This window comes from Condylura cristata, unplaced genomic scaffold (assembly GCF_000260355.1).
Source record: "Condylura cristata isolate star-nosed mole 26May11 unplaced genomic scaffold, ConCri1.0 scaffold00004, whole genome shotgun sequence".
Lineage (NCBI taxonomy): Eukaryota > Metazoa > Chordata > Mammalia > Eulipotyphla > Talpidae > Condylura > Condylura cristata.
The window spans coordinates 11,354,878-11,366,414 of NW_004567105.1; the positions used below are offsets into that span (position 1 = coordinate 11,354,878).

An 11,537-nucleotide genomic window follows, 5' to 3' on the forward strand; every position below is an offset into this window, starting at 1 on the left:
AGGAGTCAGTATGACATTCTGACTCTCACCTTAACGACAGGGCGATTCGTCCCCAAGCTGCCTCAACAGAACATCCTCACTTCTCCTCCCCAACCTACCAACAATCTGGATATCGATGGATGCACTTTCCACGTATTTTTCCACTTTGACTTGCAGGTCGTATTTCCCAGAGTGACTCCTCTCTGCTTTTCTGATAAATATGATTGTGTCAGTATCGGAGTTGCGGATGTTTATTTGATTCTTATCAATGTCCGCACCATCCTTCTTCCAAGTTAATTCTGGTCTGGGTTTTCCCTAAAGAGGAAGACAGAAAAAGTAGAGGGAAGGGGGCTTGGATTATTGTCCCAAGGTTGTTTTTCCTTAGCATGTCCAACAGTGACTTACTCCACTGTTGGACAGCAGTGTGGTGGCGCACTGAAGCTTTGACAGTCACACTCTCTACTGCCTATGGCTGCATTATGAGGCCAGAGCTGACTATTGCGTGCCAAGCTTAGAGAATACTGTAAATAATTATTCTTTTGCTCCAGCAAAAATCTGATCATTTTCACGTATTTCATTGAGTGGCATCAAGACTTTAAATGTCATTTATCTCTTTATGGGAATTGCGTTCACTTCAGTGTAAGCAAGCACATGTTGGTTTTCTGAGTAGTATACTGAGTAGTTCACTTCAAATGAAGGTCCGTTTTATGGATATATAAGACCAGAGAAAATCTTCAAGTATTTCTTATTTTGGTATTTCCCCCATGTTTCCACCCTGCCTCACCATCATCCCTGAGTTTCAGACAAGACTATATCTTACTTGTTTCACAAATCTTTGACAGTTTTATAACTACTCTGCTTCTGAAGTAGGAGGTTGTTTCATTACCTCAAATCTCTTCCATTAATGTCTACTCTCCTTCAGAGGAAATCCTGAATCCTGGTGAAATTAACTGCCAGAAGATCTACTTCAACACCGAGCACTGGAAAGAGGAAAGGCGTGACCCCTGAATTCCTACCTGGAAAGGTATAACCAGATTGACAGCTTCTCCAACTCTGCGAATATAGGTTTGTTTCAGGTGCCTTGGGATGCGAATCTTTGGCGGCTCTGCATCGGGGTAGAATGGCACAAGTTTGTGATCAGTATAGTCCACTGGGGAGAGTCTCACATCAGCCGGCGGGCACAGTCCCAGTGGAATGTCTTTGGGTTCCTGTCTCTGCAGCAGAATCTTAAATGTGCTACTAGCAGATTCTACACAGTAACTTTGGATTCAAGTGTTTTCAAGTAGAAATGTTTTAATGGGTTTCCCCCACAAACGTGACCCCCCAGTCACCTTGCTTTTACTGCAGCTTCTTATGCCTATGGTAATTATAGAAAAACACCACATTTCCTCTCAAACCTAATATATACTTTTCAATTCCTAGCAGCAAGTATATTCTCTGATGAAGATTCCAGATCATCTGCAGACCCCATGGACTGTAAGAATTCCCATTTTGCTTTCTCACTAGAAACAAAAATATTCAGCACTTAGTACTTGCTACTTAGGTAATTGGGTTGCAATTTGATAGTAACATTCTCTCTGTGATTATGGCCAAGTACATAATAGGCAGCCTAGCCACTTGTGCTAATGTTCATTAATTAAACACCAGACAGAGAGTAAAACACATTGCTGCAGTCCCATTAGGAGCAGCAATCAGAGGCTCATGGGCTCACAGGGACAGCAGAAACTCTCATCACAGGGAACGCTTAGCAAGCCCAGACACTGAGCTAGAGGGTTTTCAGGAAGGGACTAATTTAAGCCTCATAGTCATCTTAAGGGATAGGTAATGTTATCTGTGATAAAGAAAACAAAGCATAGGAGGTCAGGCAACCCCCCCGCCCAGACAACACAGCTAGGATTAAATTCTGGAGTCAGCCTTAGTGTTGGCTTTTAGGGGCACAGTCTTTTGAGTTAGAGAGATCTGGGTTCGAGTCTGATCTTACTCTCCTGTTCTTCAAGTGGGATTGTTATGAGTATTGAGAAATTTAATTCATGTAAAATTTTTATTATAATGTAAAGTACTTATTATAATGGTTGACAATGGTAAGTGATTAAAAGAAATATCTAGGAGATGATGGCGTGATGATGGTGATGACAGTGATGGTGGTGATGATGATGAGATGGTAACTATAATGATAATGACAATGATCATGGTGACAATTATGAACATTAGGGCTGGAGATTCTTTAACTCCTTATCATTTTATATGAGGAAACGTCTCTATAAGACTTCAAATTAAATCATCATCATGATTAAAAAATAATATATATTGGGGGTTATTCACTGGTAAGATAGGTTAAGCAAGCAACATGGATTTATTTTTTAAATTCTCACAACCTCTTTATGTGATACTATTATTATTTCTATTTTGTAGGTGGACATGAAGACTCAGAAAGTCAGTCTCTTGCCTGAGTCATATAACTAATAAATGAGGGAAATGGGATTCCACTTATACAGACTGGCTTTAGAATCTACTAAGAAAATGTGTATGCATCATGCTTTCATTCATCCATCTTCTGTCCTTTCATTTCCTATCTGTCAGGTCCATCCATCTGTCCATCCATCCATCCATCTGTCCATCCATCCTTCCATCTGTGGGGACAAGAGGGGGCTGGTCTCTTTCTGAGTTTTAAACATTTGAAAATTGTCAAGTCCATGATATAAGATACGATTTTCACTTAAAATCTCAAATATTTTTCATCAACAAAATGATCACAAATTAGTTTTCTTTGAAATGACAGGCTCACTCCATTCATTTTCTAAAAATTGTCTGCCAAATACCTGTCTGACTAGACATGTATAGTTTGTCAGTCACTCTTGGAAATAGAAATGGGATTTCATTTAAAAAGGGCATTACTGGGTCTCTGTGGTGAGGAAAATGGGGTTCCACTTATACAGACTGGCTCTAGAATCTACTAAGAATTTACTAAGGGGTTAAAGTCTCAGCACTATCATGCTATCACCAAACACGCATGAGCTCCATTCCCAACAGGGAGGTGAGAAAGGAAAACAATTAACTAATCAGTGCTAAGGGCCCCATCAATTGTATTCACCATCATTTTACACCCACAGTGCAGGCATTGGGCACTGCAAAGAGCAAATAATGATCTCATACTATTATGAAAATGGCTTTGACCTTGCAGACTCCACTTGAGCACCCTTGCTGCTGCAGGGACAGCTCGCCTGGCTGCATCCTCATTCTCTCCCTCCACTGTGGCCAGGCAGACCCACTGCACTGGCCCATGGCAACTGGTGAGTGACCTATCTACTTTCTCTTGGATGGCTTCTTATGATGGCAGTTGAATATGAGCATAAGGAATCTTACCTCCAATTTATGAGAATCAGACACTATCTCTACAGCAAGAGAAAACTCATCCTCCACCAACCTGTAGACCCTGAGCTGATTATCTCATTACCAGGAAGCACTGGTGAAATGTTCAAGGAGTAGCAGCAAAATAGGAGGTTTTAAGAAAGGGGCTCAACAAATAAAGGTTGTAATGTGAAATGGAGGCAGATTTTGAAAGCTGCTTGCCTATGATTTCCTTCACGAGAATGGGCTGGGAGTAGTATTTGGGTTCGCTGGCACCGGCGGCATTCACAGCCTTCACACGCACGAAGATCTTGGCGTCCATCGGCAGACCTGTGATGGTGAACTTGGTCTTGTCGATCAGATCAGTGTTAGCAACTATCCAGTCCTCAGCTAAAACCCATAAAAGAAAAAGGAATAGAGGTGGAAGAATGGTTAGTAGGTGAACTCACTATCACAGTAGACTCCGAATTAGAATTTTACTCATAATTAAATACATCATTTGGTGAGTACATGACGTTGCTCTGGCCTCATTACATGGCGAATACTTTTTACATTTAAATAAAGAAAGTGGCTAAGGGAAGAAGGACATTAGGACTATGTCTCTGTGAAACCTCATAGCCAAGACACTCAGTATGCTGAATACTAGTACTAAGGCTTGCTACGAATACTAAAACTGTCCCCAAGTATTTGCACAGATTCTATTCCAATTCTGTCTTATCAGCTATTTAGACTACTATATACATTAAATGTCAGAAAAGAGGACATTGTTATTCTAATGAATGAAAAATACCAACCTTTATAGTCATATATCTATTTTCTCTTGGTTGGTTTATTATGATGAAACATGAATGTAAGCATAAGGAACCTTATCTCCCACCTATGAGAGTAAGAAACTATTTCTGTGGCAAAGAAAAACATATTTCCAAAGCAAAGATCTCATAAGGAAATGTCATCATTCTTTAACCTCAAAAAAAAATTCTGATTTTAGTAAAGTTTTTGGTAACTTTGTCTACAACATCAAGAGAATTTAAACCTGGCATCCGGGACTTCCAACATTTCAGCATCTAAAAGTTTATACACAGTATGCCCAGAGGAGAATGAGTTTGGACCCTGCATTAATAACTTACTACCCATCTCCCTCTCTCTCTATCTCAAGAGCTTCTGTGTGTGTGTGGGGGGGGGTGGTAGATGTGTTTCATGCTTGGTCATGGAACATTCCCAGAAACTTTATCATATGATAAGAAAGCTTGAGAACTTTCACAGAGTACTTTACCTGGAAGATCATAGGCAGCCTCCCCATTTTCATCAGACTGTTTTGCTGATGTACCTTTGAGAATCCGTCATTAAAATGGATTAAAAACACCCACTTTCACACCAGAAGAATATCAAATCAGTAGTCAGCATTCTCTGTTAGTAAAGTATGCAAAGTATGCAAAGAAATTTGTCTTCAGAGTAGTGATGGAAGAGACCAGACACAGTAGAGGAAGGAAAGTCCTCAGGAGACTCAGAACCCACTCTGTGCAGACCCTGGTTTTGGTCTTGAGGCCCAGAGAAGAGAAGGAGAAAGCTGGCTAGACTACCTCCAGTTGGGGGAAGAAGAGGTAAAGTAAAACCAAAGCAAGACCCTAAAGACAAAGGAAGAGATGCTGTTGGACTCCACAAGGAAGTGACACACAGTGGAACAGTCTAGCCTATTGCCTGTCCCTGCTGCCCAGCCTGCGAGGGTCCTCTCAGGTCCCCTGGGAACATAGTGCTCCAGAGTGGGGTTCAGGCATCAGAGTCTGGGAGTCAGGCACTTGTGATTAGGCCAACCGTATGTCCCCAAGGCTTGAGTTGTCAGTGGAGAGGGAAACTGTCCAGGAACTCAGAAAGCTTCCCCAGTTGCCATGACAACATGGTCCTGGTCAAGAAAAGAAACTGAGCCTCTACCTGGCTGCATTCCACAAGGAAAGGGGGGAACACTGATGGCTCCCATGGTGGGACAGACACACCCCACTGGTTGTGAGATGACTTTTAGGTAGGAGGAGGAGCATGGGAGTGGTGACTTATTTCACATCCTGATCCCTCTTCACACAAACACATTCTTGGAAATTTCTCTCTTACTCCAACCCTTAAAAGTATGAGGGGGAAGAAGCAGGAAGCCAGAATATCCTGGCAGTTGGCAGGCATGTGGAAGATAAAAATCACTTAGGATTTTGGAAAAGAGATCCATGTTTCAGCAAGTGGCCAGTATGGGGGTTATGTGTTGATGTTTGCAGATTAAGAGATGATTGATGAGAAAGTGAAAACAGGAGATTGGGAAAATGTGTAGGAAAGAATAAAGAACTATGAAGGTAGAAATTCAAGAGCACACTAAAGACAAGATGGGGCGGGGGGAACGAAAACAGCCCATCCCTTCATACCTGAACTACTATAACTGAGGGAAACAGAGAGAGAAAGTGGTGTCCTGGAGATAGGGAAGGAGCAAGAAAGTATTGAATACATAAGGAGAATTTTTAAGAAGGACAAGGAAGAACTAGCATGAAGGACAAAAACAAAGAAGAGTAATACGCTGCAGGCATTAAAAAAAGAGAGAGAGGCAGACTCAAAACCAGCACACATCTCATAAAAGAAATCTCTTACAGAAGAAAACCTGACGTATCTAATAGCATTAAACACTACAGAAAAATTAGTCTGGAGGACAACAGCCATTAAAAGAGGATAAAGAATAGGGCAGCCACATAAAGTAAGAAAAGACTGCGAGAAAGATATACACGTTATGAAAGAACTTCCATAGAAAGCTAATTCCAAAACGTTATGTGGTAAAATAGATACAGAATAATGACTGTGTACATATACATATGTATATACACATATACATACATATCTACACAGACCACACGCAAAAGTATGTAAAATACACTTGGTTGTATTTTATCTAAGGTGGGTAACATCAAAATGACAGCCATCTATCATTTTGCTGTATCTTCTTACTTTTTAAACCTATCAGAAAGAAAAGAGTAAAGAATTTGCTCTATTTCATACAGACATAAAAGCTTTGTGCTCAGCAACCACGGGAAATTCTGCTCAGGGGTGATATCAAAAACCAAAGTGGGGTGCTCATGATTGTTTGAAATAGACGGGGGGTGGGGGTGGGGAGCAAACCAGATTGGGAAGTGCTCAAGAATTTACCCCTTGCGTTGGTGACACTGCCCCCCTCCCATGCTGGGCTAAAGTTGGGGGGCCTCTTAGGGTCCCCTTGGTGGGAGTCAGTTACTTTCTAAGCCCTGGAAAAGCAAGTGTGCTGTGCAAGCAAGCACTTGGAAACAGATCGGGGTCAGCCCCTCTTCTTCACTTTCTACCCACAAGGATCATTTTCGTGGGTGCCCCAATGCTGGGGCCGGGGTTCCTTTTTCAGCAGTTTCTTTTCCTGTTTCTTCGAGTTCCACCGGGGACGGTGTGCTGGGGGTCATGTTCCCCATTCCTGGCACTGGCTTCAGTTAGAATCGGGGACTCTAAAGAATCTGCTTAGTTTGGTTCTTGGCCTTCTCTGGGTGGTATATGACTAAACTTCTCAGTGTCCTGTTAAATCTACCATCATCTAGCCCGGGGCCTGAGCCCAAAACTGGGGCACTTTTATTGTCCAATTTTCAAATCACCAGTAGAAAACACAAAACACAAATCCGTATTTTCTTGGATCATTTTCTCTTTCTCCTATTAATGCTATGATTTTCAATTTGTCAGTTTCTTTTTGCCTCCTAAATTGAATATACTTTTATCTAACCAATCCTTGGGACAAGTTAATGCTACATGTCTGACCTATTTCTTATACCCCCTGAGACTTATGCTGTTTCCTTTTAAAACTGCAAGTTGTAGCCCTCCCTGGTGGCGCAGTGGGTTAAAGCACAGCACTGAGAAGCTAAAGCCACTTCCATATGAGTTTAATTCCCGCCTGCCCTGGAGGTGACCACATGGTGTGGCAGACCTCTCCTGACCCGCCCGCTGCTCCCCTCAGCAGTGTACTTTGTCGATCTGCCTGTTCTGCTCCCACTCTGTCTCCCGTGAAGCTTCTCACCACCCCTGAGCCTCTGGCCTGTACCCCAGTTCTGTATGTACAAATAAAATAAATCTTAAAAAAAAAAAACCTGCAAGTTGTCCATATTTTTAAAAATTTCCTTTAAGAAAGTAGGAGATGATAAACAGAGTCTGTCATGATTATCTAGCATAGGCTGTTCTTTTAATAGCTTACCTCTGCTTAGTGCAGTCTCTGGAATGTTCAACGTGTTTCATCCTAATTAAAATTTTATTTTCCTTAAGGACAAATTAATTCCACCAATTCAAGAAGTGGAAGTCCCAGAAGTGCTGTGAGAGCCCTCTCCACTGTGACTCTGCTCAACCATGCGATCCGATCTAGCTGCCTACCTAGGGCGAGCTTGATGTCAATTTCTTAGCATCAAGTTCCAAAGAAAGGCTATGTTTTCAGCCATCTTGCAAGGATGATTGGCTTGTTGTAGTTTTCACTGAAAGGAGATGAGTACCCCAGGAAGAGGAGCAAAAGGAAACGGGGCGGAGCTCACCTATTGATGATGGTATTCGTTACGAGTTGTACTTACTTCCTTCAAAGCAATACTCTAGCACATAGCCATCTAACCCTGCCGCACCGATCTGGTCCGGGGGCCTCCACTTCATTGTGACTGAGTTGTCCGTGACGGAGTCGACAGCCAGGAGGGTGGGAGGGCTGGTGACAGCTTCACAGGAAAAGAAAGAGAAGAAGGAGAAATTATCCACATAGCTTGGGCACTGGGCCTGTGATCATAGGGATTAAGACAAGTAACAAGATCCCCAATGCTGTAATAATGAGGTCTTCGGGAGCACATGCTGTGTGCAAAGGCCAAAGTTTGCTAGGTAGGCAAATTTTTAGAAATCCTGCCACACTTTCCCTCCAATTTGGGAGGTTGGTTTGGGAGGTTGAGAAATGTAAGGAAGCTGAAAGAGGTGAAAGCTTGTGATCAAAATTTCCCTTAATTCTACCATTTTAAAGTATAGCTTTTGTACAAACCCTGCTTTCTATTGAAAAAAAAAAAAAACAAAAAACCAAAACACTAAGAAGTGGAGACACTGCTTTCCATTTCTATATCTTTACCTTTATTCAATATTTTTTGGTTCTAGAGATAATATTTAAGGTGAGATTATAAAGCAAAAGCAAAGAAGCTAACTTTTTTTTTTTAAAGATTTATTTATTTGTGCATACAGAACTGGGGTACAGGCCAGGGTTGCAGCGATGATGAGAGGCTTCACCAGAGACAGAGTGGGGAGCAGAACAGGCAGATGGACTGAAATACATTACTGCTGAGGGGAGCAGCGAGTGGGTCAGGAGAGGTCTGCCGCACCATGTGGGTCACCTCCGGGGCAGAGGGTCAAACTTGCACTGAAGCAGCTGCCACCAGCTTGCAGTGCTGTGTCCTAACCCACTGTGCCACCAGGGAGGGCCCCAAGGCTAATTTTCAAATGTGTGTTATTGAACTGTTTTCGAGTTGTCCTAGTTATTGCAGAGTTCACACAAGGTGCAGGTTATACTTTCAAAAGGAGAGGGGTCATATGTCAACAGGCTACACTTTATGTTTTCAAACTGAGCCACTCTCAGCTATTGGAATTCTGGTGATAAATTTCAGGTCCTACATTATAAATGTAGTATTCAATGCCACTAAAGTTTTTTTTTTTTTTTTTCTTTCCTTAGACAGGCAATTGCCCCTGACAGCCTCTAACCTCCGGCTCACTCACCACCCTAAGAAGCTACCAGGTCTGCTTCAGTTAGAAGTGGGGAGGAAGGGGCCCTCCCTGGTGGCACAAGAGCTTAAAGCACAGCACTATAAAGCTATCTGAAGTCACTGCTGCATGAATTAAATTCCAGGTCAGGGAGGTGACCCACATGGTGTAGCAGACCTCTCCTGACCCACTCGCTGCTCCCCTCGGCAGTGTATTTCAGTAGATCTGCTCCACATTCTGTCTCTGGTGAATTCTCTCACCCTCCCACACCTCTGGCCTGTACCCCAGTTTTGTATGCATAAATAAATAAATCTTAAAAAAAAAAAAAGCAGTGTGGGGCCCTCCATGGTGGTATAATGGATTAAAGCTCAGCACTATGAAGCGAACTGCATTCACTGCAGCTGAGTTTGATCCCCAGCCAGGGAGCTGACCCACATGGTGCAGCAGACCTCTCCTGACCCACCCACTGCTCCCCTCAGCAGTGTATTTCAGTTAATCTGTCTGTTCTGCTCCACACTCTGTCTCTGATGATTCTTCTCATCCCCAATACCTCTGCCCTGTACCCCAGTTCTTGCATGCATAAATAAATCTTAAAAAAAAAAGCAGTGGCGGGCCCTCCCTGGTGGCGCAGCGGGTTAAAGCCTCTCACCCTCCACATTTCTGGCCTGTACCCCAATTCTATATGAATAATAAAAAAAAAAAGCAGTGGGGAGGAAGTAGTCATAAATCTGGGGCAATGATTTCTCCATGCCAAAAACATATTCTTTTTTACTTACCCAAAGGAACAAAAGGCTTGGATGGCATACTGGGCTTGGAGATGCCGATGGCATTGACAGCGAAGACGCGGACCTCGTAGGCAACACCTTCAATCATCTTCTTGGGCTCAAAAGTTGTTTCTTTGCAGAGATCAAAATTCAGTCTCATCCACCGGGAGCTTTGTTTCTTTTTCCTTTCAATAAAGTATCCTAGAGATGACAGAGAATGGAAGCTGAGGATTTTCCTTGGTTTCCAACAAATAAACTTTGTTAGATGTTAGAAGTTCCTAAAATTTCCCGTATCCTTAGCACCTTAAGTGAAATAGTCATGCATGTATTTTTAAATAAATCCACCTTATTCCATCAGTTTTTTTTTTTTAAAGAGTGCTTAGAAGCAACATAAATATCAACCCTGGAATATGTAGATAAAAATAACAGGGTTAGAAAAAATTTAAATTGTACTAGGAAATAAACAGAAAAATAAACCACAGGTAGATGAGCCTGAGCAACTTACACAGCTGCTATGATGAGCAGGAGATTTGGTTCTGAGACCCAGCCATGGAGGTAATAAGGAGGCAATGACCGGTTTTGCGCACTTCATTACTAGCAAGTCAAAAAAATTCTTGTTCCACAGTTACGGAAGCAAATGCTTCCAAATATTTAATTCTAAAAAGAATGTCTTCATAGAAATTACAGAACTTAAAATTATATGGAATCAGACATTCATTGATGGAGTTTAAAAACAGACTTCTAATGTTTTAAAATGAGGAATTGGTCCACATGTCCAACAAACAAAACGGAAGGAACAATCCCATGATCCACTATAGAATGATTTAAATTTCAGTGTTCAGAGAGCATCCCAAATACATTCCAATTTGAATGGGTACACAACGTCTCGGTATAACAGGCTTTCTTGTAAATGCAGTATCTTTAGATGTGCTCTGCTCACGTATATAAAGAGGACTCAGCTCTAGGTGGCTCCACAAATGGACCAACAAGTGTTACCTAAGATTGGGGACCCGCCATCATAGGTAGGAGGCTCCCAGCTCATTATGCACCAGTCATCTCCCACGTCTGACACATTTGGGGCCACTGGAGGATCGGGGATATCTGTGGTGAAGAAAAAAAGTTAAATACAATGAAATTACACAAGAGATTATGTACACAGAGAAAACTATTAACTGGAAAATACCTGCATTGGTGATAATCATAGAAGCAGTTTTCCCGCCATATTTACTCCAATGCACTTAGTAACTAATATGGGCAAAAACAAAACCAGATAAACCATGCTCCATATGAGATCAGAGGTGAGCTCAGGAAGAATAAAAATAAAAATACAAATTGTAGTGTTACACCATTAGAGAACAAGCCCCACAGGGCTCAAGACTCATGTTCCTTACCTTGAAAATAATAACTACACAGTCCTTGCTTAATATCAAGTATGTTTGGCCCTCCCTGGTGGTGCACTGGATTGGGACGCAGTACTGCAAGCTGGCCACAGCCACTTCAGTGCAAGTTCGATCCCTGGCCCTGGGGGTGACCCACGTGACACGGCAGACCTCTCCTGTCTTGCCCCCTGCTCCCCTCAGCAATGTACTTTGTCAGTTTGCCTGTTCTTTGCTCCCCACTCTGTCTCTGGTGAATCTTTTTACCACCCCTGCACCTCTGGCCTGTACCCAGTTCTCTGTGCATAAATAAATAAATCTTTTT

General features: G+C 42.2%; 1 protein-coding gene across 1 annotated transcript in view; it reads right to left on the reverse strand.

Moving 5' to 3' along the window:
• The window catches only part of MYBPC1 (myosin binding protein C, slow type), a 73,731-nt gene that overhangs the window by 10,232 nt on the left and 51,962 nt on the right, over positions 1–11,537 (reverse strand). Inside the window, exons 18-24 of the mRNA XM_012720628.1 lie at positions 10,833–10,937; positions 9,849–10,037; positions 7,920–8,054; positions 4,601–4,654; positions 3,550–3,717; positions 996–1,084; positions 36–294 (exon numbers count right to left, since the gene is read on the reverse strand). Of these exons, the coding sequence (XP_012576082.1) occupies positions 36–294; positions 996–1,084; positions 3,550–3,717; positions 4,601–4,654; positions 7,920–8,054; positions 9,849–10,037; positions 10,833–10,937 (999 nt within the window). The remainder of the gene's footprint in view (positions 1–35; positions 295–995; positions 1,085–3,549; positions 3,718–4,600; positions 4,655–7,919; positions 8,055–9,848; positions 10,038–10,832; positions 10,938–11,537) is intronic.